Raw genomic sequence first — 26050 nt, forward strand, 5'->3', positions numbered from 1 at the left:
CAACTGGAGAAATGTAGAGAAAAGCTAGATGTACAGAGATGAAGGACAGACGGCAAGGTAGAGAGGGGCAGCAAAGAGGGAGGCTCATCAGGGTGAGAGAGAGAGAGGAGGGATTTGGAGCTACGGCAGACAGAGCAGAGTGGTGCTGGTGGCAAGGAGAACAGAGGGAGAACCACAGCAGGGAGGACGCCTGGGGATCTGGGGTGCTAGAGAGTGGGGACGGGGGGTACAACAGGGAAGAGAGAATTTAACAGGGAGAGCGGCAGAGATGGGATAAGAGGCGGAAATATATGGAGATTGAGGACGATCGAAGAATTGGGGAGAAGGAGCAACAAGAGATTAAATAAGACGTGAGGATGGAGCCCAGGTAATTTTTGTATTTTTAGTAGAGACAGGGTTTCACCATGTTGGCCAGGCTGGTCTCGAACTCCTGACCTCAGGTGATCCACCCACCTCTACCTCCCAAAGTGTTGGGATTACAGGCGTGAGCCACCGCACCTGGCCACCCAAGCATTCTTGATTGAAAAAGTTTGCTTATGTCTTAGTTCTACAGCTGACCCTCTTTCCCTGCTTTTTGTTCGTTTGTTTGCTTGTTTGTTTTGAGATGCACTTTCGCTCTTGTTGCCCAGGCTGGAGTGCAATGGTGTGATCTTGGGTCACCGCAACCCTTTTTGGTTTTTTTTTGAGACGGAGTTTCACTCTTGTTGCCCATGCTGGAGTGCAATTGTGCGATCTCGGCTCACTGCAACCTCCACCTCCCGGGTTCAAGCGACTCTCCTGCCTCAGCCTCCCTAGTAGCTGGGATTACAGGCATGTGCCACCACACCAGGCTAATTTTGTATTTTTAGTAGAGATGGGGTTTCTCCATATTGGTCAGACTGGTCTCGAACTCCTGACCTCAGGTGATCTGCCTGCCTCGGCTTCCCAAAGTGCTGGGATTACAGGCATGAGCCACCGAGCCGGGCCTACTCACCGCCACCTTTACCTCCCGGTTTCAAGCGATTGTCCTGCCTCGGCCTTCCTGAGTAGCTGGAATTACAGGCATGTGCCACAACATCTAGATAATTTTTGTATTTTTAGTAGAGATGGGGTTTCTCCATGTTGGTCAGGATGGTCTCGAACTCCCGACATCAGGTGATCCGCCTGCCTCGGCCTCCCAAAGTGCTGGGATTACAGGTGTGAGCCACCGCACTCAGCCTCCCTGTTTTCAAGGTAACTAGCTGTGTCTTTGTACATCTGCATTTTATACATGTTACTGTAATTTTCTTGTGAGGAAGAATTAAATGTTGGGAATCAGTGGCATCAGAACTTGCAAAAGAAGTTTCTTTATCCCAGGTATGTGAAAGAGGCTTCTCTAATTTTCAAGGATAGTTTTGATAAGGCCAACCCTTTCCATTATCCCTTCCAGGCCACCATGTAAGAATTCCGGTACGTCTTCTCACTCATCTCAGACCTTCTCAGCGTGACTCGGTGAAAATGTCCCCATTCTGAGGATGTCACAGCTAAATCTAAAGCAGATCATGTCAGTCCCTGGCAGGGAACCCTCCATGGGCTTCCTGTGTTCCCCAGGACAAAAGCCCAACTCCTCACTGTGGCTCCACAGCCCTGTGTCCAGGGCCCCTGCCACTGTCCAGCCTCCTCCTGGGAGCTTGCCCTAATCTCATGACTCCCTCTGCCCCAGTCACATTTGCTTTTCTCTTTTCCCAAACATCAAAACCCTTCCCGTCTCAGGTCGTTTTCACTGCTCTTACCCTATTTCTCTAAATACTCACAGCACTGTCCCTTTCTCCTTCAGGTCCTGGCTCAGAAATGTCTCCCATGCCTTCCCACCCCCAGCTGAACTTCCCTCTGCCCATCAGTCTGTATCACGTTACTCAGGTTTTATTATCTCTGTGTCAGTCACATCAGAAACACACTTTTTTTCTTTTTCCAAAGAGTCTCGCTCTGTCCTCGAGGCTGTGAGTGCATTCTTGTGATCTTGGCTCACTGCAACCTCTGTCTCCTGAGTTCAAGCAATTCTTGTGCCTTAGTCTCCCAAGTAGCTGAGATTACAGGTGTGTGCCACCATACTCTGCTAATTTTTGTATTTGTATTTTATTTTATTTTTGAGTCTTACTCTGTTGCCCTGGCTGGAGTCCAGTGGTGCCATCTTGGCTCACTGCAACCTCCACCTTCCAGGTTCAAGTGATCCTCCAACCTCAGCCTCCCGAGTAGCTGGGCTTACCAATGCCCACCAAGCCCAGCTACTTTTTGTATTTTTAGTAGATAAGGGGTTTCACCATGTTGGCCAGGCTGCTGTCGAACTCCTGATCTTGAGTAATCCTTCCATCTCAGCCTTCCAGAGTGCTAGTATTACAGGCATGAACCACCGCACCCAGCCCCAATTTTTGTGTTTTTAGTACAGACAGGTTTTCACCATGTTGGCCAGGCTGGTCTCAAACTCCTGAGCTCTACTGATCCTCCCCCTCAGCTTCCTAAGTAGCTGGGACCAGAGACACACACACATGCACCACCATACCTGGCTAAGTTTTTGCATTTTTGGTAGAGATGGGGTTTTACCATGTTGCCCAGGCTGGTCTCAAACTCCTGAGCTCAAGCGATGTACCCACCTTGGCTTCCCAGAGTGGTGGGATGACAGGCATGAGCCACCGCACTGACCCTCTGCATGGGATTTGGTCAGGGCTGGGTCTGTGCCCTGAAAGGGAGCTCATTCCAGCCCAGCTCCCCGCTGCTGCAGCGTGTGAGGGCTTCTCCAGGAGGGAAGCGAGAGTTTTCTTATAGAAATTTATTATCCCTGGTGCAGTGGGCAGCAGAGGTGACCATATTTTTTCAGAGTGAGGGCACCTTTGTATGTGTCATTGTGTTACAGGGAGGAGGTGTGTTGATTCTGAGCAATAAACAACATATTTCTAACATTCAGGATTGACTTCTAAAGACTCTTGGTACGTGAGGAAAAAACACGGAAGAGGAAGAGGAAAGCAAAGGAGTCAGGGATGGCTCTTCCTCAGGTGAGATGATATTCTCGGGGAATTGTTCTGTCTCCTTCCTTTCAGAAATGCTGATCTTGGAGTTGGGAATCTTCTCTGAGTCTCAAGTGTCCTGCCTGACATGTTTGCTCAGACTCAACACATGCCTTCCCTCAGTCCCTGTCATCTCACTTAGATTCCATCTCTTGTGACTGAGTGACATGAACTTGGGAAGAGGCCGCACTGGGCATGGTCCTGGGAAGGGCTCACACCCAGACATGGATGGAGATGGGGTGAGGGTCCCGCAGTGTCAGTGCTGTTGGGCAGCAGGGATTGTTCAGGGGCCACATCTGGATGCACTGTCAACTGTCTGTGGACCAGCATTAGAGCAGCTGCCAATGGAAGTGACCTATTAATGTGCACAAAGTACGTGGTAAATTCTAGAAAAGGAGACCAATAAGGGAAAATCTTTTCTCCCTAATTTTATACCACATTTTTAGGTAATTGAGTGAGTTACTGTGTTTCTGACTCGAAAAGTTGTACTAATTAGAATGGAAAGTCCATAAACAGACATGAATGATACAGGGGTTTTATTCCATCATTATTTAAAGAATATGAAATCAACCTAAATAATAGCAGGAGATTTATTAAACCATTCTTAGCAAATTAAGCTGATGGAGACAGTGGTGTTACTGTGGAGAGGCTTGTGAAACAGGTGTTTTTTGTAAAAATGGTTACAATTTTTCTCAAATACGGGAGCAGTACTTCCAGCTGCCAAATTATTGTTTTCCACCAAGATGAGATTCCTCTTCAGTTAAACAAAATTTGCTAATATATATATATATATGTATATATATTTGTGTTTTGTTTGTTTGTTTTTTTGAGATGGAGTCTCGCTCTGTTGCCCAGGCTGTAGTGCAGTGGCATGATCTCCGCTCACTGCAAGCTCTGCTTCCCAGGTTCACACCATTCTCCTGCCTCAGCCTCCTGAGTAGCTGGGACTACAGGCGCTCACCACCACGCCTGGCTAACTTTTGTATTTTTTAGTAGAGACGGGGTTTCACCATGTTAGCCAGGATGGTCTCGATCTCCTGACCTTGTGATCCACCCGCCTCAGCCCCCCAAAGTGCTGGGATTACAGGCATGAGCCACTGTGTCTGGCCTACTTTTTGTATTTTTAAAACCTTTATATATATACACACATCCCCATACATATAAACACTCATATATACATACACATACATATATACACACACATATGTATATATTTTGAAAATCTGGGACAAATGACAACACTTTGTATTAACATGTGGTTTTTTGTGAGTGTGTGTAGGTTTTATTTTTTTTTGAACATATACAAAATAGAATTTTGTACTTCGATTAATTTTATTTTCATGTATTTTATTTTATTTTGAGAGAGAGTCTTGCTTTGTTGCCCAGGCTGGAACACCTTGGTGCAATCGCAGCTCTCTGAAACCTCCACCATCAAGGTCAAGCTTTCCTCCCACCTCGGCCTTCCAAGTAGTTGGGGCAACAGATGCCTGCCACCATGCCTGGCTAATTATTTATTTCTAACGTAAGCAATTCATACTGAGAGGGTATCCTGAGCTCTTCAGAAAGTATAATCAAACACCACTGGGAAGACATCATGTGGTGAAAAATCCCTTACTTGGATTTGTCTGAACATTCACTACAATTAAATCCTTGCTTTCCCCTCTCTCCTCTTCTCATTTTCTGTAAAGATAAGAACTCCTCCCATAACCATTTGCTTAAAATGTGTTTTCCTTTCAGGGTCTATTGACATTCAGGGATGTGACCATAGAATTCTCTCAGGAGGAGTGGAAATGCCTGGACCCTGCTCAGAGGGCTCTATACAGAGACGTGATGCTGGAGAATTATAGGAACCTGGTCTCCCTGGGTGAGGATAACTTCCCTCCAGAAGTGGGGATGTGCCCTTGTGTATCTTTGTATTTTCTCTTGTTGCCTCTTGGGAGCCACATCCTTGCTTGACTAAAATGGAAGCCGTATTGAGTTAGAAATGAAAAGCTTCATGATGTAGCATCTGGACTTTCACTGTCCCCTTTAGATGTTCTGCATTCTTCATGATAGCTCAGTGGGGGTTCCAGAAGTAAAGTAGGCATAAAAGCTTATGGCAGGCCAGGCATGGTGGCTCACACCTGTCATCACAGCACTTTGGGAGGCTGAGGCGTGTGGATCACTTCAGGTCAGGAGTTCAAGACCAGCCTGGCCAACATGGAGAAATCCCATCTCTACTAAAAACACAAAAATTAGCCGGGCGTCATGGTGCATGCCTGTAATCCCAGCTCCTAGAAAGGCTGATGAAAGAGAATCGCTTGATCCCGGCAGGCCAAGGTTCCAGTGACTGAGAACACACCACTGGACTCCAGCCTGGGCAACAGAGCAAGACTCTGTCTCAAAAAACAAAAAAACAAAACCTTATGGCAGACTTTAATCATATCCAGTTTCCTGTTTGCTTTTCCTGTGCTTTCGATTCAGTAGTTCTTGGAAGAGAGCTTGATGTCCACATATTACATGTTACAGTGCTCTCCAAGCATTCAGAAGGAGGCAGTCAGTGGAGCAATTGGTAAAATATTTTCCTAGATCCATCTGTAATGTCTTCTTTCCTACAGAAATATAGGGCTGGGACTCTACAAAAGCTCCAGCACGTCTTAGTACTTTCTTTTTATAAGCAGGAGTCTCATGCTGATATGTTATCTCCATGTTGGAGCAAGAGAAAGGGCCCTGGACTGTGGAGAGTGAAGTGAAAATAGCAAAAAACTCCAGATGGGTGGGAATGTATTACAGGTGTAAATGCAGGTAAGAGCTCAGATGGGCAGAGTGGAAGCTCCACCTTCAAATAGTGTGTGGGGAAACTCTGCAAGTGGGAGAATTCTGTTGGAAAAGGAAAGTTTCAATCCTGAGATCTCTGAAATGACATCTTTCTTTGCCCCAACTTATCCCTCTGCTCTTCCTTTCTTTCTTTTTCTTATTTTATGAAAGAGTCTCACTGTGTTGCCCAGGCTACAGTGCAGTGATACGATCTTGGCTAACAGCAGCCTCCACCTCCCAGGCTCAAAGGATTTTTGTGTCCCAGCTTCCTGAGTAGCTGGGACTGTAGGTGCTCACCACCATGCCCAGCTAATTTTTGTGTTTTTAGTAGAGACAGGGTTTCACCATGTTGGCCAGCCTGGTCTCAAACTCTTGATCTCAAGTGATCCACCTGCCTTGGCTTCCCAAAGTGTGGACCTAAGATTACCTAGGTGCCAAGGCAAGAGACTGAAGGCACAAAGTGTTTCAGTATAATAAAGAAAATAGTTACAATAAGAAGAGTTATAATACAAATTAGATACAGAGATGATCATGGACAATTATCAATCATTATTAATCATTAGCTTTTAATATTACTCTTTGTTGCATTATTAATATAACCTAGGAATAACCGGCAGGTATAGGGTCAGGTGCTGAAGGGACATGGTGAGAAGTGACCTAGAAGGCAAGAGGTGAGCCCTCTGTCATGCCCGCATAAGGGCCGCTTGAGGGCTCCTTGGTCAAGCGGTAACGCCAGTGTCTGGGAAGGCACCCGTTACTTAGCAGACCGCGAAAGGGAGTCTCCTTTCCTTGGAGGAGTCAGGGAACACTCTGCTCCACCAGCTTCTTGAAGGCTGGATAGTATCCAGGCCTGCCCAGTCATCCGGAGGCCTAAACCCCTCCCTGTGGTGCTGTGCTTCAATGATCACGCTCCTTGTCCACTTTCATGCTCCTCCCGTACTCGTGGTTCCTCTTTGAAGTTCATAGTAGATAGTGGTAGAAGAAATAGTGAAAGTCTTAAAGTCTTTGATCTTTCTTAGAAGTGCATAGAAGAGCCGGGCGCAGTGGCTCTTGCCTGTAATCCCAGCACTTTGGGGGTCTGAGGCGGGCAGATCAAGAGGTCAGGAGATCGAGACCATCCTGGCTAACACGGTGAAACCCCATCTCAACTAAAAATACAACACATTAGCTGGGCGTGGTCGCGGGCGCTTGTAGTCCCAGCTACTCCGGAGGCTGAGGCAGGAGAGTGGCGTGAACCCGGGAGGCGGAGCTTGCAGTGAGCCGGGATCGCACCACTGCACTCCAGCCTGGGCGACAGAGTGAGACTCCGTCTCCAAAAAAAAAAAAAAAAAAAAAAAAAAAGAAGTGTATAGAAGAAAACTCTGACGTATGCTGCCTTCTCTCTCTGCTTTGGCTACCTAAAAGGCAAGGGCCCCTTGTCCTATGATCACGTGACTTGCTTCACCTTATCAATCACTTAGAAGATTCACCCTCCTTACCCTACCCCCTTGTCTTGTATGCAATAAATATCAGCGTACCCAGTTGTTTGGGGCCACTACCGGTCTCCGCGTCTTGATGGTAGTGGTCCCCCGGGCCCAGCTGCTTTCTCTTTATCTCTTTGCCTTATGTCTTTATTTATTACAATCTCTCATCTCCGCATAAGAGAACACCCGCTAAGCCCATAGGGCTGGACCCTACACCAAAGCGCTGCGATTACAGGCATGAGCTGCCATGCTCAACTATTGTTATTATTTTAAACAGTTTTGTCTTTTAGTTCTTTGTAAACATGTAAATGGTTTAAACATGATTCCAGTGTGAATAGAACAACTACGTTAGTGTCCATTTCTTTTATTTTTGTTGAAACGGAGTCTTGCTCTGTCGCCCAGGCTGGAGTGCAGTGGCGCGATCTCAGCTCACTGCAAGCTCCACCTCCCGGATTCACGCCATTCTCCTGCCTCAGCCTCCCGAGTAGCTGGGACTACAGGCATCCGCCACCGCGCCTAGCTAATTTTTTTGTATTTTTATTAGAGACAGGGTTTCACCGTGGTCTCAATCTCCTGACCTCGTGATCCACCCGCCTTAGCCTCCCAATGTGCTGGGATTACAGACGTGAGCCACCGCGCCCCGCCGTGCCCATTTCTTTCAGTAAACAGAAATGAAGTGTGTTGTATAGATAAAATAAAAAGGCATGAAAAAACACTGTACATATATGTTACCAGAAATGCAACATACACAGAAATAATTCCGACAAAAATAAAAAAAGTTCTAGAGGAGAAGTAGTTTTGGGAAGTGGTTATTGTTGCAGGTATGTTAAAGATCTTAAAGTTGGCCAGGCGCGGTGGCTCACGCCTGTAATCCCAGCACTTTGGGAGGCCGAGGCGGGTGGATCACCTGAGGTCAGGAGTTCAAGACCAGTCTCAACATGGAGAAACCCCGTCTCTACTAAAAATACAAAATTAGCCGGGTGTGGTGGTGGGCACTTGTAATCCCAGCTACTCGCGAGGCTGAGACAGAATTGCTTGAACCTGGGAGGCGGGGGTTGCAGTGATCCCAGATTGTGCCATTGCACTCCAGCCTGGGCAACAAGAGCGAAACTCTGTCTCAAAAAAAAAAAAAAAAAAAATTCTTAAAGTTATAGCATAATAATGAAACCTAAAATTTTCATAACCTGACCAGGTGTAGTGGCTCATGCCTATAATCCCAGTAATTTCGGAGGCCGAGGTGGGCAGATCACCAGAGGTCAGTGTTCAAATCCAGCCTAGTTAACATGGTGAAACTTCATCTCTACTAAAATTACAAAAATTATCCAGGCACGGTGGTGGGTGGCAGTAATCCCAGCTACTCAGGAGGCTGAGGCACGAGAGTTGCTTCAACCCGGGAGGTAGAGGTTGCAGTCAGCTGAGATCGCACCGTCGCACTCCAGCATGGGAGACAGAGTGAGACTCCATCTCAAGATAAATAAATAAATAAATAAATAAATAAATAAATAAATAAATAAAGTTTCATAACCTGCAAAAACTACTTCTCCTCTAGAATTATTATTATTATTATTTTTAGATGGAGTCTCGCTCTGTCGCCCAGGCTGGAGTGCACTGGAACGATCTCAGCTCACTGCAAGCTCCACCTCCCAGGTTCACACCATTCTCCTGCCTCAGTCTCCCGAGCAGCTGGGGCTACAGGCGCCTACCACCACACCAGGCTATTTTTTGTTGTATTTTTAGTAGAGACAGGGTTTCTCTGTATTAGCCAGGATGGTCTCGATCTCCTGACCTTGTGATCCATCCACCTCGGCCTCCCAGAGTGCTGGGATTACAGGCATGAGCCACCACGCCCAGCCTTTTTAGAAATTTTTATTTTTGTCAGAATTATTTCTGTGTATGTTGCATTTCTGGTAACGTATATATACAGTGTTTTTCCAAGCCTTTTTATTTTAAAAAATTTAGTTCTGAACAAAAGGTACATGTATGCCAGTTTCTGTATCTGTCCTCTTATTAATTAATTAATTTATGTATTTATGAGACAGAGTTTTGCTCTTGTCGCCCATACTGATGTGCAATGCTGCTATCTCGGCTCACCACAACCTCCACCTCCCAGGTTCAACCAATTCTTCTGCCTCAGCCTCCTGAGTAGCTGGGATTGCAAACATGCACCACTATACCCAGCTAATTTTGTATTTTTAGTAGAGGAAGAGTTTCTCTTTGTTGGTCACGCTGGACTCGAACTCCTGACCTCAGGTGATCTGCCTGGCTCGCCCTCCCAAAGTGCTGGGATTACAGGCATGAACCACCACGCCTGGTCTATCTGTTTTTTATTTACCTTTACTGGAGAACTTTATATATGTTTGTGGGTTGGAGTTACTTTTTAGCCTTCTTTCATTTATTTATTTATTTTTTTTTTTTTGAGACAAAGTCTCGGTCTGTCACCCAGGCTAAAGTGCAGTGGTGTGATCTCCCCTCACTGCAACCTCCACCTCCCAGGTTCCAACAATTCTCCAGTCTCAGCCCACCACGTAGCTGGGACTACAGGCTAGTGCCAACATGCTGGGATAATTTTTTGTATTTTTTAGTAAAGACGAGGTTTCACCTTGTTAGCCAGGATGGTCTCAATCTCCTGACCTCGTGAACTTTCTGTCTCAGCCTCTCAAAATGCTGGGATTACTGGTGTGAGCCACCGTGCCTGGCCTGTCTCAAGGTTTTTCACGTTAGTGTTAGTAGATGGCTTCAAGTATTGCAAGTTTTACAGTACAGACTCTTAACTTCCTTTGTTTAATAAGATTTGTCAGACTTCGGTGATGTTGATGATGAGATGATCCTGTTCCTGTCTCTGTCATTTCACTGTTCTGTTAGAAATAGCTTAGACTGGCCAGCAGCAGTGGCTCACACCTCTAATTCCAGCACTTTGGGAGGCCGAGGTGGGTAGATCACTTGAGGTCAGGAGTTTGAAACCAGTCTGACCAACATGGTGAAATCTCGAATGTACTAAATGCTAAAAATGGCCAGGTGCAGTGGCTCACACCTGTAATCCCAGGACTTTGGGAGGCTGAGACGGGCTGATCACTTGAGGTCAGGAGTTTGAGACAAGCCCGGCCAACATGGTGAAACTCTGTCTCTACTAAAAATACAAAAATTAGCTGTACATGGTGGCATGCGCCTGTAATCCCAGCTACCTGGGAGGCTGAGGCAGGAGAATCACTTGAACCCGGGAGGTGGAGGTTGCAGTGAGCCAAGATCATGCCACCGCACTCCAGCCCGGGCAACAGAGTGAGACTCTGGGCTGAGGAGGGAGAATCACCTGAGGTAGGAGAGTCCTGCCAGTTCACTCCAGCCTGGGTGATAGAGCGTGACTGGATCTCAAAAACTAACAAAAAGGAAATAGCTTCAGACACAGAAATTTATTTCTCATGAATTTGGGAAGTGGAAAATCCAAGAGCAAGGTGCCAGCCAAATTGGTTCCTGGTGAGAGCATTCTTCACGGTTGACACTAGCCATCTTCCTGCCATGTCCTGACATGGGGGAAAGAGGAACAGGCAATGAGCTCTTTAATGTCTCTTCCTAAAGGTACCAATCCTATTAACGAGTTGTAAACACTCATGACTGAATTCTTTCAAAGTCCGCATGTGCGGGAACACCCTATTAGAGAATACTAAATCTACCAAAGCTTATTTGAGAAGTAGTTATTTATCTTATTTTTTGAGATGGAGTCTCATCCTGTTGCCCACGCTGGAGTGCAGTGGCATGATCTTGGCTCACTGCAACCTCTGCCTCCCAGGTTCAAACGATTCCTGCCTCAGCCTCCCAGGTAACTGGGATTACAGGTACCCTCCACCATACCCAGCTAAGGTTTTTGTATTTTTAGTAGATATGGGATTGCACCATGTTGGCCAGGCTGGTGTCGAACTTCTGACCTCGTGATTCACCTGCCTCAGACCCCCAAAGTGCTGGGATTACAGGCATGTGCCACCGTGCCCGGATATCAGTCAATTCTTATTCCTTATAGTGCTGTGTATAGTTTTGACCTCATACATCAGAAAGTAGTGACCTTAACATGTATTTCAATTCTTATGTTGTGTACTGGTGGTAAGTACAAATTGTGGCTTTTTTCTTAATAGGGAAGTGGTTACAATTCTGCAGGCTGCATACATGTACTTATTATTTTCTGGCTTGTTTTATCAAGCCAGAAAATATTTATCAATATTTTATTAACTGATTTTTATGGCTTGTTTTAATCAAGCCAGAAAATATCAATATTTTATTAACTGATTTTTATGACTTTACCTGTGAGTTTTCAGTATGTGATATGCAATATAACTGACACACTCCACTTGTTACTGTCACAAAGTGCTGCTGGGGACAGTGGCTCATGCCTGTAATCCCAGGACTTCGGGAGGCTGAGACATGTGGATCACCTGAGGTCAGGTGTTTGAGACAAACCTGGCCAATATGGTGAAACCCCATCTCTACTAAAAATATAAAAATTAGCCAGGCATGATGGTGCATGCCTGTAATCCCAGCTACTCAGGAGGCTGAGCAAAGAGACTTGCTTGAACCCAGGAGGCAGAGGCTGCAGTGAGCCAAGATCATGCCATTGCACTCTGTCCAGTGACAGAGTGAGACTCCATCTCAAAAAAATAAAAATACAAAATTTTTTTTTAAAAGTCACGAAGTGCCTGTTCCACATGGATGTAGATAATTTTGTAACAGTTATTTAGAAAAATACGGTGTTAACATTTTTCTTTTTGAGATGTAGTCTCACTCTGCCACTCAGGGTAGAGTGCAGTGGCACAATCTCAGCTCACCACAATCTTGGCCTCGCGGGTTCAAGCAATTCTCCTTCCTTAGACTCCCAAGTAGCTTGGATTACAGGTGCCCACCACCACACCTGGCTACTTTTTGTATGTTTAGTGGAGAAGGGGTTTTGCCATGTTGGCCAGGCTGGTCTCGAACTCCTGACCTCAGGTGATTTGCCTGTCTCGGCCTCCTAAAATACTGGGATTACAGGCATGAACCACCATGCCCTGCCTTGTTTCTTTAGAGATGGAGTCTCACTTTGTCACCCAGGCTGGAGTGCAGTGGTGCGATGTTGGCGCACTGCAACCTTTGCCTCTTGGCTTAAAGCAATTCTTGTGCATCAGCCACTTGAGTAGCTGGGACTAAAGGCGTGGGCCACCACACCTGCCTAATTTTTGTAATATTTTCTTATCTTCTCAGTGCTATGATTCTTTGACAATACAGAAATTCCATTGATTTTGATTATCCTTACAGGAGCTTGTTGTGGATTATTTACCAAAATAGTACCTTGTCTGGTTTTTTAGCATTTATTTGTATACACTAAGTACCCTATAAATATGAAGAATATATATTTTTCTCTTCTTTGATGTGACAGTGATATGTTTTTTGCAAAGTGTGATACACTTCAGGGTCACAGTAGAAAAACACTCCTGACTTTAGGCTTACAAATGTTTGTGCCCTGTCAGTGTTTCGTCATGATATTGGAAATAGGCTTCCATAGAAATGATTTGAAGCACATGCAATCGCCCTTTATTTATTAAAGAATCTTACTCCTTTTGTGTTCCTAAACTTTGAAGATCATGTTTGGGAAGTTTAAAATAAGTATTGTTTTTTATGTAATATTTACACATTTCAGTATTGTATAACTTCCGTACTTAATTTGAAACCTATTTGTGTTTATATTTTGTAGATACCTCTTCCAAATGCATGATGAAGATGTTCTCATCAACAGGACAAGGCAATACAGAAGTGTTCCACACAAGGACATTGCAAATACATGCAAGTCATCACATTGGAGATACTTGCTTCCAGGAAATTGAGAAAGATATTCATGACTTTGTGTTTCAGTGGCAAGAAAATGAAACAAATGGCCATGAAGCACCTGTGACAAAAATCAAAAAGTTGATGAGTAGTACAGAGCGACATGATCAAAGGCATGCGGGAACCAAACCTATTAAAAATGAGCTTGGATCAAGCTTTCATTCGCATCTGCCTGAACTGCACATATTTCACCCCGAAGGGAAAATTGGTAGTCAAGTTGAGAAGGCTATCAACAATGCTTCCTCAGTTTCAGCATCTCAACGAATTTCCTGTAGGCCGAAAACTCATATTTCTAATAAGTATAGGAATAATTTCCTCCAGTCTTCATTACTCACACAAAAACGGGAAGTACACACGAGAGAAAAATCTTTCCTACGTAATGAGAGTGGCAAAGCCTTTAATTGTAGCTCAGTCTTAAAAAAACATCAGATAATCCATTTAGGAGACAAACAGTATAAATGTGATGTATGCGGCAAGGATTTTCATCAGAAGCGATACCTTGCATGCCATAGATGTCACACTGGTGAGAATCCTTACAAGTGTAATGAGTGTGGCAAGACATTCAGTCACAATTCAGCCCTGTTAGTTCACAAGGCAATTCATACTGGAGAGAAACCTTACAAGTGTAATGAATGTGGCAAGGTTTTTAATCAACAATCGAACCTTGCACGTCATCATAGACTTCATACTGGAGAGAAACCTTACAAATGTGAAGAATGTGACAAAGTTTTCAGTCGCAAATCACACCTTGAAAGACATAGGAGAATTCACACTGGAGAGAAACCATACAAATGTAAGGTTTGTGACAAGGCTTTCAGACGTGATTCACACCTGGCACAACATACTGTAATTCACACTGGAGAGAAGCCTTACAAGTGTAATGAGTGTGGCAAGACCTTTGTTCAAAATTCATCTCTTGTAATGCATAAGGTCATTCATACTGGAGAGAAACGTTACAAGTGTAATGAATGTGGCAAGGTTTTTAATCACAAATCAAACCTTGCATGTCATCATAGACTTCATACTGGAGAGAAACCTTACAAGTGTAATGAATGTGGCAAGGTTTTTAATCGAAAATCAAACCTTGAACGTCATCATAGACTTCATACTGGAAAGAAATCTTAGAAGTGTAAATTTGCAAGGTTTTTAGGCAACAGTCAAACCTTGCATGTCATCATAGACTTTATACTGGAGAGAAACCTTACAAATGTGAAGAATGTGACAAAAGTTTTCAATTTCAAATCACTCCTTGAAATACATAGGAGAGTTCATACTGTAGAGAAACCATACAAATGTAAGGTTTGTGACAAGGATTTCGGGTGTGATTCACACCTGGCCCAACATACTGGAATTCACACTGGAAAGGAACTGTACAAGTGTAATGAGTGTGGCAGAGCCTTTAGTGGTCAGTCAACACTTACTCACCATCAAGCAATCCGTGGTATAGGGAAACTTGACTAATGTAATGATTGTCACAAAGTCTTCAGTAATATTACAGCCACTGCAAAACATTGGAGAATCCATAATGAAGGAGGTCTTACAAGTGTAATAAATGTGGCAAGTTTTTCAGACATCATTCATAACTTGCAGTTCATTGGCGATCTTATACAGGAGAGAAATCTTACAAATGTGATGATTGTGGCAAGGTCTTCAGTCAAGCTTCATCTTTTGCAAAACGGGAGAATTCATACAGGAGAGAAACCTCACAAGTGTGATGATTGTGAGCAAAGCCTTTACTTCACGTTCACACCACATTAGATATCAGAGGATCCATACTGGACAGAAATCTTACAAACGTCCTATGTGTGGCAAGGTCTTCAGTCCGAGGTTACTCCTTGCAGAATATCATAACGTTCATTTTTGAGGTAATAGTTACAAACGCAGTGAGCATAGCAAACCATCAAGGATTGACAGTAGAGTCAATTCAGAATTGACTTGAGTTTGAGTTGACTTAAAACATTCAGTTGAAGCATTAATTGACATTAAAGTGTTTATGTTAGGAGGATTGGGCCAGGCGTGTGGCTCACGCCTGTAAACCCAGCACTTTAGGAGCCCAAGGTGGATAGATCACTTGAGGTCATGAGTTTGAGATCAGCCTGGCCAACAGACGTGAGTCACTTTTCCCAGCCTGCTTTTTGTTTCTTTAACAAAAACCAATAGGGATTTTTATAGGTATTGTGTTGAATCTGAATCACATTGGCTTATATAATAACTTAACAATATTGATTTTTCCAAACCATCAATGTGGGTTGTATATATATGTTTTTAATCATTTTGGTCAATGTTTGTAGATTTCAAGGTGTGAAATTCTCAGTTTTTTTATGTTTATTCCTAAGTATTTCTTACTTTAAGATCTCTAGCAAATGGAAGTGTTTTTTAATTTTCGTTGAAAATTTTTTATTGTTAATGTATGGAAATTCAATTAATTGTTGGTGCTGCTATTGCATTGTGCAAATCCACTGAATGTGTTGATTAGTTCCAGTAGTATTTTGGTTGACTCAGGCACCGCCCACCTCTTCGCCTCCCGTCTGGCCGGACCCAGGCCCCGCCCACCTCCTCGGGGGTCTCCCTCAGGTCTGGCTTCTGTACTGTGCTGATTGGCACAGACCCGGAAGCTGATGGCATGGACTGAAGGTTGCCCCGTTGAGTTTGCGCTTCCCAGTTCTCTGGTACTGCTATACCGGGGACGTGGGTGTCCCCACAGACCTGGAAATTCCGGCCCCTCTTTCTCAACTCAGAGCAAATTGAGAAGCCCAGGTGGGAGTCCGTGAGTCTTTTCCTTTTGAGTTTAAAGTCGCCCTGAGGCTGGTCCCGTCCCCGTCTTTTCTGCAGTGGGGCCGTGCAGACACCTCCTGTCGCGAAACTTTCCTTCTCAAAACCCTTCCCGACCTGTCCTCCCACCTCGCGCTGTTTCAGGTCATCACCAGCGAGCCGGACTCTCGCCCAGGGCTCCTCCCAGCCTTGCTCTCATCGGTGCCTGGAGGGCAGCGCTGCAGCCCCAGTCCCGGGAAGGCCGCGTCCTCTGCCTGGTCCTGGGATCCTGCAGACCCCACCCCTGTCCGAAGGCGCCATCGCCCACCACCTCCCTCCTCGAGCCGGGCCCTGCTTCTCCCCAGTTCCAACCCCAGGAAAACATGCTTCTCCTGGAGGCAACCCTCTTTTTCCACCCTCGCCCTGCTGTTCCCGGAAGGCAGGCCTGGAATGTGATGTTTCCAGGTAGTTGGATATTAAACAACTAGTTTAATTTCCACAACTAGGTAGTTGGATTTAAAATTGAAGAAAAAAAAAAAAACCCACAAAGTAACAAAAGAATGAAGCGGCGAAAGCAGAAATTTACTCAAACAGGAAAGCACTCCACAGGGTGGGAGTGGGCCCAAGCGAGCGTCCCTAGGGCCCCATTTACAAAGTTTTTGGAGGTTAAAGTATTTTTTTTTTTGAGGTCCCTATGGGCTACCCCTTATCTGGATGAAGAATTTGGCCCTTGGCCAAGGAAATACTGAGGTAAATTGGCCTGAGGCCAGAGCAGATGGGTGCCCTATGCAGATGAAGGGGTGGCCGGTGCTTGGCCTTGGCCACTCCTGGGCTCTTTCTCTTTCCACCTGCGACCTGGTGGAAGGGGGAGGGTGTTAGGGAGAGTAGCCTTTGATCCTTTGTTACTTTGGGTGGGAAGATGGGGTTTTTCCTTTTAGTCTAGTTTTGGAAAGTTCGCGTTAATTGGTTGTAGATTCCCTGCCTCCCTAGACCCAGGACCCATGTGGTTTTTTTGTTTTTTTTTTTGTTTTTTTTTGTTTTTTTTGATGGAGATGGGGTCTTACTTTGTTGCGCAGGCCGAAGAGCGGTAACCGGATCACAGCTCACTGCAGCGTCAACGTCCTGGGCTCAAGGGATCCTCCCACCTCAGCCTCTAGAGTAGCTGGGACCACAGCCGCGCGCCACCACACCGCGCCAATTTTTGTGTTCTTGGTAGAGACCGGGTTTTGCCTTGTTGTCTAGGTTGGGCTCCAACTGCAGGGCTAAAGCGATCCAAGAGCATCAGCCTCCCAAAGTGCTGGGATTACAGGCTTGAGCCACCATGCCCGCCTTATTTCTTAATTAAAAAAAAAAAAGTATATGTAGATTGAACGCAGTGGCTCATGCCTGTCATCCCAGCACTTTGTGAGGCCGGTTCTCCTCTATCCAGGAGACGGGTTTCACCATGTTGCCAGGTTTGTCTCAAACTCCTCGGCTTAACTGATCCGCTTGCTTTGGCCTTCCAAAGTGCTAGGATTACAGGAGTGAGCCACCACACGTAGCCAGTCCTGGCATTTTGTAGAAGGATGACCAAAGCAGCCTGTTGACCCTTCCTGGCCATCACATGAAAATCAGCAACTCCTCCTTCTTACAAAACTCGGAGCTTCTCAGGATAACTTGGTGAAACGTCCCCCGTTGTGAACCTCAGTGAGCCCACCTGTAATATACAGGTGAGGGAGAAGACCAGAAAAGCTCAGTCAGAGTGACACTGACCCCTGAAATGATGGGCACAATGGAGTGTGTGGCTTTTCCTGTAGGACAGGGAGGTACTTAGTTGTAATTTGAACTTTAAAGGATTCCAGTCCTCCGAAAAACAGGATTAGACTCAAATCACCTTGAACCTTATCATCTCATGGCTTTGACCCACCTACATGGCTCCGTGTCCCCTGCAGGCCTCGCCCCGGAGCTCTACAATCCTGTGTCCAGTTGTCTCCTCAGCTCTCTGCTGGGACATCAAACAGGCGTCTCCACCTTCACGTGTCTATAAGTGACTTCCTAAACCCCCAAACACATTCCTGTACAGTCCTGCACATCTCAGATGAGGGTGACAGTGTACTTCTGGGGGCTTAGCTGAGGTTGACACCATGTATTTTAAATATGGAAAATAAATTACATTATTTGTAAGTGTTGTAATTTATAATGTAAAGAGAAAATTACATGTATACATGAAAGGAGTGAGAAAGTACATCATTTCCAAATTTATTTTGAGGTGTGGGAGAAAAATGTTTCAAGACCTCATCCTTAGGGATCTGTGCTCCCAGGACCCCTCTGACTTCATCTCCTGCCTGTGTCCTCCTCACTCCCTCTGCTCCAGCCATACAGGCCTCTTTCCTTTTTCTGGGACTGAGGTTGCTCCTATCTCAGGGCCTTCTCCTGGGCTGTCCCTCTGCCTAGGACTCTCTGGCCCCTCAACTGCAAGTGACAAGCAGCCTTTCTTCCCTAAGTCTTTGTTCTGATATTACTTTCTCTATGGAAACCTTTGTGATCTCCCACAGCCCCCCACTTGACATTGCAGCGCCACCTTCACCCCCACCTCTGGTCCATGTTGCCTGTTCTGTGTGATTCTTTTAGCTCCTTTGCTGTTCACTGGATCCTGATGGGAACGAGTCCCCAAGCGGAGAGCAGAGCCAGAAGGTGGGGCTGTGCTGGGCTGGCACCATCTGAGTGGAGCTCAACCCTGACTTCACATTACAGTTCTCAGGCATTTTGCAAATATATCTTTTGTTCTGTTTTATCAAAGATTGCTACTATCATAGTATGGGAACCACCGTCAATAATACTTACAGTGGGACTGGTGATTCTCATCTGTCTCCAGCATTGAACATCAAGGCAGTTTCCTCCATATTGAGAACTGAGATCAGCCTGTGATCCACAGGGAGGTGAGGGGGCTGTGCTCTGCATGGGGTTTGGTTAGGGCCAGATCTGTGCCCTGAAGATCTGTGTCCTGCTTCAGTGTGTGTGTGGACTTTTCCAGCAGGGGAGCAAAATCTAAAAACAAGTCAAAATTACCGTTGTAGGTCTTCCTGTGGGATGTCCTTATGTCTGCATAATCTCTGGTGCCGTGGGCAGCAGAGGACCTTCTTTGTCCCTGGTGAGGTCTCCCCTGTGTGTGTGTTTTGTCACAGGAAAGGAGGGAGTGATTTCTAAACACTAAATCTCGGCTGGGTGCAGTGGCTCACATCTGGAATCCCAGCTCTTTGGGAAGCTTGGGTGGGCAGATCACAAGGTCAGGAGATCGAGACCATCCTGGCCAACATGGTAAAACCCCATCTCTAGTAAAAATAGAAAAATTAGCTGGGCCTGGCAGTGCATGCCTGTAATCCCAGCTACTTAAGAGGCTGAGGCAGGAGAATCACTAGAACCAGGGAGGCAGAGGTTGCAGTGAGCTGAGGTCATGCCACTGAACCACATCCTGGTGACAGAGCTAGACTCCATCTCAAAAAAAAAAAGAAAAATTAAATCTCATATTTTCTTACACACAGGATTGATTTCCAAAGACTCATGCTATGTAAGGAAGCCACCGAGAAGGGCAAAGAAAAGGAGCCAGGGATGGCTCTTCCTCAGGTAAAGTGATATTCCTTGGTGGATTCTTCTGTCTCCTTGTTTTCTTAAATACCAGGTATTGTGGTAGCCAGTCTTCTGTGATTCTGAAGCATCCTAACTCACAAGTTTGCTCACACTCACCCATGCCTTTTCTCATTCCCTCTCATCTTAAATTCCATCTGCCTCTATTGCCCAGGCTGGAGTTCACTGGAGCAATCTGGGCTCACTGCAACCTCCACCTCCCAGGGTCAAGCGATTCTCATGCCTCAGCCTCTCAAGTATCTGGGATTACAGGTGTCCACCACCAGGCTTGGCTAATTTTGTATTTTTTGTAGATAGGTTTTCACCATGTTGGCCAGGCTGGTCTCAAACCCCTGACTTCATGTAATCTCCTTGTCAGTTTTTCACTGTTACCAAGAATAACACACTGGCTGCCTGTGAGCATGGTGACTTCACTGCAGATATCTGGAGAATTCCTGCAAAACTGATTACTTCTTTTTGGATTTGCTATTTCCTCTTTTACATCTGGGAAGATTCCATCCAGACCCCCAGCTGCAGAGGTGCCCTCTGACTGAGAACATGAGAAATTTCTCACTCTTTTAAGCAAATCTTACTACTGTGGTCTTACCGCCATGTTCTTTTTTGTATTAGGTGAAAATGAAAGCCCTTTTTATTTATATTTCCTATTCCTTGAGAGTCTGAGTAGATGTCATTGATCATGGACTTGTATATTTAAAATAGATTTTAATACTTTGCTGAGCATACGTTTCGTGTGTTTTGAGAGCTATTTCGTATTCTTTAGTTCTTTATTTTTGCCCTGGTGTTTTGTTCATATTATGCATTTTTTTAGGATAAAACAGAAACGTTCTTTCACATGCCTGCTTTTTTTTTTTTTTAAGACGGACTTTTGCTCTTGTCACCCAGGCTGGAGTGCAATGGCACGATCTTGGCTGACTGCAGCCTCCGCCTCCCGGGTTCAAGCAGTTTTTCTGCCTCAGCCTCCCGAGTAGCTGCGATGACAGGCAGGTGCCACCACTCCCAGCTAAGTTTTGTATTTTTAATAGAGATAGTGTTTCACCATGATGACCATAATTTCTTTTGGCTTCTGAAATTAGAAATTTTTGGCCATTAATATCTTCCAACAGGCTTTTCTATTCCTTTCTTCCTCTCACTGTCTTCTGGGACTTCTGGTACTTAAAAAATTTTTTTTTGAGATGAAGTCTTGCTCTGTTGCCAGGCTGGAGTGCAGTGGTGCAAACTCAGCTCACCTCCAGCCTTTGTCACCTGGGTTTAAGTGATTCTCTTACCTCAGCTTCCCAAGTAGCTTGAGATTACAAGTGTGCACCACCACACCTGCCTAATTGTTATATTTTTCATACAGACGGGGTTTCTCTATGTTGGTCAGGCTGGTCTCGATCTCCCGACCTCAGGTGATCCACCCACCTAGGCCTCCCAAAGTGCAGGGATTTCAGGCATGAGCCACCGTGCCTGGCCTATTTTTTTTATTGTTTTATTTTTTTTGAGACAGTCTTGCTCTGTTGCCCAGGCTGGAGTACAGTGGGGCGATCTCAGCTCACTGCAACCTCTGCCTCCCATGCTCAAGTGCTTCTCCTGCCTCAGCCTCTAGAGTAGCTGGGACTACAGGAGCTCACCAGCACAACCAGCTAATCTTTGTATTTTCAGTAGAGACAGGGTTTTGCCATAATGACCAGGCTGTTCTCCAAACTCCTGACCTCAGGTGATCCACCCATCTCGGCTTTCAAGTCCTGGTGTGAGCCACCTTGCCAGTCCCCTCTTCACTAATTTTTAATTTACATAATGAATTCTGATTTTGAACCCATGTATTGACTTTTTCTATTTAGTTACTGTATTTTTAGCCTGAGAGTTTCTCTGTAGTTCTTCATAATTTCTGTATGTTGGTTGACCTTCTCATTTTCTTCATGCATTGCTTTTATGATTTCTTGAAGCTGTCTCTTAACTCAATGAGTTTCCAACACTGTTTGGGTAGGAGGTGATGGGGTCTCACTGTGTCCCTCAGGCTGGAGGGCAGTGGTGCAATCTTGGGTCACTTTATCCTCTGCTCTCCAGGCTCAAGTGATCCTCCCACCTCAGCCTGGCATGTATCTGTGGATGTGTCCTCTCTAGGTTTTTGCTTATAATCTCCTAACTGAAGTTAATTTAAGTGTGTGTGGGTGTGATTTGTAGTGTGTACAGGAGAGCATTAATGGAGAAGCCTATGATTTTTTGTTTGTTTTTTGAGACAGTCTCACTCTGTCATCAGGCTAAAGTACAGTGGCGCCATCTAGGCTCACTGCAACCTCCACCTCCTGATTTCAAAAGATTCTCCTGCCTCAACCTGCCGAGTAGCTGGGACTACAGGCAAGCACCATCTTGCCCAGCTAATTTTTGTATTTTTAATAGAGACGGGGTTTTACCATGTTGGCCAGGATGCTCTTGATTTCTTGACCTCCTGATCCACCCATCTCAGCCTCCATAAGTGCTGGGATTATAGGTGTGAACCACCACGCCTGGCCAAGCCCATGTTTTATGTAGAAAATACATTATTTTCAGTATATATATACACATATATTTTATTTTGAGAGTCTCACTCTGTTGCCCAGGCTGGAGTACAGTGGTGTGATCTCGGCTTACTGCAACTTCTGCCTCCAGACTTCTATCAATTCTTCTGCCTCAGCTTCCTAAATAGCTGGGATTACAGGCGCTTTCCCCCACCGTGCCTAGCAAATTTTTATATTTTTAGTAGATACGGGTTTTCACCATGTTGGCCAGGTTGTTCTTGAACTCCTGACCTTAAGTAATCCACCCACCTTGGTTTCCCAAAGTGATGGGATTACAGGTGTGAGCCCCAATGCCCGGCCATATATATATATATAGTTTGTTTGTTTTTTGACAGAGTCTAACTCTGCAGCCCAAGCTGAGTTGCAGTGGCACAATCTCAGCTCACTGCAACCTTCGCCTCTGGGGCTCAAGCAATTCTCCTGCCTCAGCCTCCCAAGTACCTGGGATTAGAGGTGGGCACCACCACACCTGTGTTCAAGCAATTCTCCTGCCTCAGCCTTCGAGTAGCTGGGATTACAGGCAGGTGCCACCATGCCCAGCTAAGTTTTGTACTTTTAGTAGAGATGGGGTTTCACCATGTTACCCTGGATGGTCTCAAACTCCTCAGGTCAGGTGATCCACCTTCCTTGGCCTCCCAAAGTACTGGGATTCCAGGCCTGAGGCACTGCACCCGGCCATATATTTTTATATTGTCCATAAAACTGAGACTTCCACAGTGACTTAGGGGATTTAAAAATCTATCAAGGAAAAGTGCAATAAAATGCAACTGTACAGAAAAAACTGTTCAAAAATACCTTAACGTGGCTTTGTCAGAACACCGTCTTGGATCAAATCGATACTTATTTTCTGTTTTCTCATTTCGTGTGAAGGTGATGACTCACTCCTCCCTAATGTTTTGTTGAAATGTGTTTTTCATTTTAGGGACACTAGACTTTCAGGGATGTGGCTATAGAATTCTCTTTGGAGGAGTGGAAATGCCTGAACCTTGTGCAGAGGGCTTTATACAGGGCCGTGATGTGGGAGAACTACAGGAACCTGGAGTCTGTGGGTGAGGAAAATGTCCCTCCAGACATGAGGAATCTGCCCTTGTCTATCTTGGCTCTTCCTGGTTTTGTATTCTCTTTTGTGATGTTGCCCCATACATGCTTTTCATGTATATGTCATTGTTGTCTGCAGTGATGACCCTCATATTTGTCATGGACAGCTTCTTAGAGACTCCCCTATGGAGTGGTTTTACATAAAACCAGAAAATTCATGAAGAACACTTTGACTAATAAGATTGAACATCATCCTGCTCTAGGCAGAGATGCCCCTGGAGGCCCTGAGCGGAATTGTCAGCATGGCCCAGGATACGAGATAGAAAGCATGACACTGACTGACAAGTGTTTCCAGCTGTGGTTCTGGTTTTGTGTTTTTTGTTGTTTTGTTTTGTTTTTATGAGACAGAGTGTTGAACAGGTTGGAGTGCAGTGTCGTGATCTCAGCTCATTGCAACCTCTGCCTTCTGGGCTCAAGCAATTCACGTACCTCAGCCTCCCAACCTAACTGGAATTATAGACGCATGTCACCATACCTGGCTAATTTTTGTATTTTTATTAGAGATGGGATATGACCATGTTGGCCAGGCTGGTCTTGAACTCCTGGTCTCAAGCAATCCACCTGCCTCAGCCTCCGCCCAAGTGTTGGGATTGTAGGCGTGAGCCACCACACCTGGCCTTTTGTTCTGTTTTTGTTTTTTGTTTTTTGTTTTTTGTTTTTTTTTTGACACAGAGTTTCACTCTTGTTGCCCAGGCTGGAGTGCAGTGGTGCGATCTCGGCTCACTGCAACCCCCGCCTCCCAGGTTCAAGTGATTCTCCTGCTTCAACCTGCCTAGTAGCTGGGATTACAGGCATGTGCCACCAAGCCCGGCTATTTTTGTATTTTTAATAGAGACAGGGTTTCTCTATGTTGGTCAGGCTGGTCTCGAACTCCCGACCTCAGGTGATCTGCCCGCCTTGGCCTCCCAAAGTGCTGGGATTACAGGCATGAGCCACCGTGCCTGGCCCGTTCTGGTTTTTGAGGAGCATCACAGATGCAAGCATCTCTCACTGGCACTGTGACAGTGATCATCACATAAACTAATGATCATCTTCTCTAAGCAGCAGTCACTGCTGTAGAAATTCCTCCTACAGAGGACATCATTCAGGCTCACTGCCTCATATATAGGAGGCTCTTGACTGAACTCTTTTTTTCTGGACATGGAATTTTGCTCTTGTTGCCCAGGCTGGAGTGCAGTGGCGTGATCTCCACTCACTGCAACCTCCACCTCCTGGGTTCAAGTGATTCTCCTGCCTTGGTTTCCTAAGTAGCTGGGATTACAGCCGACCACCACCATGCCTGGCAAATTTTTGTATTTTTAGTAGAGACAAGGTGTTCTTAAACTTTGAAGATCACATTTGGGATGTTTAAAATAACTGTTGCTTTTTGTGTAATATTTACACATTTCAATATTAACAATTATTCACCATCTGTACTTTTTTTTTTTGAGATGGAGTCTTCCTCTGTCGCCCAGGCTGGAGTGCAGTGGCATGATCTCAGCTCACTGCAAGCTCCGCCTCCAGGGTTCACACCATTCTCCTGCCTTAGCCTCCCAAGTAGCTGGGACTATAGTCACCTATCACTACACCTGGCTAATTTTTTGTATTTTTAGTACAGATAGGGTTTCACCATGTTAGCCAGGATGGTCTCGAACTCCTGACCTCGTGATCCACCTGCCTCGGCCTCCCAAAGTGCTGGGACTACAGGTGTAAGCCACTGCACCTGGCCTACCATCTGTACTTAATTGGAAACCTATTGGTCTTTATATTTTTTAGATAGCTCTTTAAAATCCATGATGGAGTTCTCATCAACCGGGCATGGTAATACAGGAGAAGTGATCCACACAGGGATGTTGCAAATACATGAAAGTCATCACATTGGAGATTTTTGCTTCCCAGAAATCAAGAAAGATATTCATCACTTTGAGTTTCAGTGGCAAGAAATTAAAAGAAATGGCCATGAAGTACCTATGACAGAAACCAAAGAGTTGACTGGTAGTACAGACCGACGTGATCAAAGGCATGCTGGAAACAAGCCTATTAAAGATCAGCTTGGATTAAGCTTTCATTCGCATCTGCCTGAACTCCACATGTTTCAGCCCGAATGGAAAATTGGTAATCAAGTGGAGAAGTCTATCAACAATGCTTCCTCAGCTTCAACATCCCAAATAATTTCTTGTAGGCTCAAAACCCATATTTCTATTAAGTATGGGAAGAATTTCCTCTGTTCTTCATTGTTCACACAAATACAAGAAGTACACATGAGGGAAAAACCTTTCCAATGTAATGAGTGTGGCAAAGCCTTTAATCATAGCTCACATTTAAGGAGACATCAGGTAACCCATTCAGGAGAGAAACAGTATAAATGTGATGTATGTGGCAAAGTCTTTCATCAGAAGCAATACCTTGCATGGCACCATAGAGTTCGTACTGGAGAAAAACCTTACAAGTGTAATGAGTGTTCCAAGACCTTCAATCAGAGTCATCCCTTCAGTGTCATCATAGACTTCATACTGGACAGAAACATTACAAATGTGAAGAATGTGACAAAGTTTACAGTTGAGGATCACAACTTGAAACACACAGGAGAATTCATACTGGAGAAAAACCATACAAATGTAAGGTTTGTGACAAGGCTTTCTGGGATAATTCTTGCCTTTCATGCCATAAGAGTTCATACTGGAGAGAAATGTTACACATGTAACGAATGTGGCAAGGCTTTTAGTAGAAAAGCAAACCTTGCACATCATAGACTTCATACTGGAGGGAAATCTTACAAATGTAAGGGTTGTGACAAGGTTTTCCACCATGATTTATGCCTTGCACAACATCAGAGAGTTCATACTGGAGAGAACCTTACACATTTCATGAGTGTGGAAAGACCTTTGCTCAAAATTCAGCCCTTGTAATGCATAAGGCAATTCATACTGGAAAGAAA

The 26050-nt window shown here is 45.0% G+C and overlaps 2 protein-coding genes across 4 annotated transcripts; both read left to right on the plus strand.

The window, feature by feature from the left end:
- Nucleotides 1–1218: 1218 nt before the first annotated feature.
- Nucleotides 1219–15598, plus strand: ZNF701 (zinc finger protein 701). 3 transcript variants are annotated; one of them, XM_063701615.1, is made up of 5 exons: nt 1219–2054; nt 2921–3008; nt 4407–4542; nt 4758–4884; nt 12993–15598. In XM_063701615.1, the coding sequence occupies exons 4-5, from the start codon at nt 4851–4853 to the stop codon at nt 14246–14248; spliced, it is 1290 nt and encodes a 429-aa protein (XP_063557685.1). In that variant the 5' UTR covers nt 1219–2054; nt 2921–3008; nt 4407–4542; nt 4758–4850; the 3' UTR covers nt 14249–15598. The 3 variants fall into 3 exon arrangements, with proteins under 3 accessions (XP_063557685.1, XP_063557683.1, XP_063557684.1); XM_063701613.1 differs by lacking the exon at nt 4407–4542; XM_063701614.1 differs by lacking the exons at nt 1219–2054; nt 2921–3008; nt 4407–4542; nt 4758–4884 and adding an exon at nt 11026–11093.
- Nucleotides 14886–26050, plus strand: LOC101151324 (zinc finger protein 816-like). The gene is given in 4 exon segments (XM_063701616.1): nt 14886–14988; nt 19396–19477; nt 22958–23084; nt 24889–26050. Coding segments are annotated over 3 exon segments (1323 nt in total). The 5' UTR covers nt 14886–14988; nt 19396–19414; the 3' UTR covers nt 26022–26050.

The sequence above is a fragment of the Gorilla gorilla genome, chromosome 20 (genome assembly GCF_029281585.2).
Source record: "Gorilla gorilla gorilla isolate KB3781 chromosome 20, NHGRI_mGorGor1-v2.1_pri, whole genome shotgun sequence".
In the NCBI taxonomy this organism is placed as follows: Eukaryota; Metazoa; Chordata; class Mammalia; order Primates; family Hominidae; genus Gorilla; species Gorilla gorilla.

Coding starts and splice junctions, on each gene's coding strand:
- ZNF701 (XM_063701613.1), top strand. Junction 4,885..12,992: donor TAGGAACCTGGTCTCCCTGG/GTGAGGATAACT, acceptor TATATTTTGTAG/ATACCTCTTCCAAATGCATG.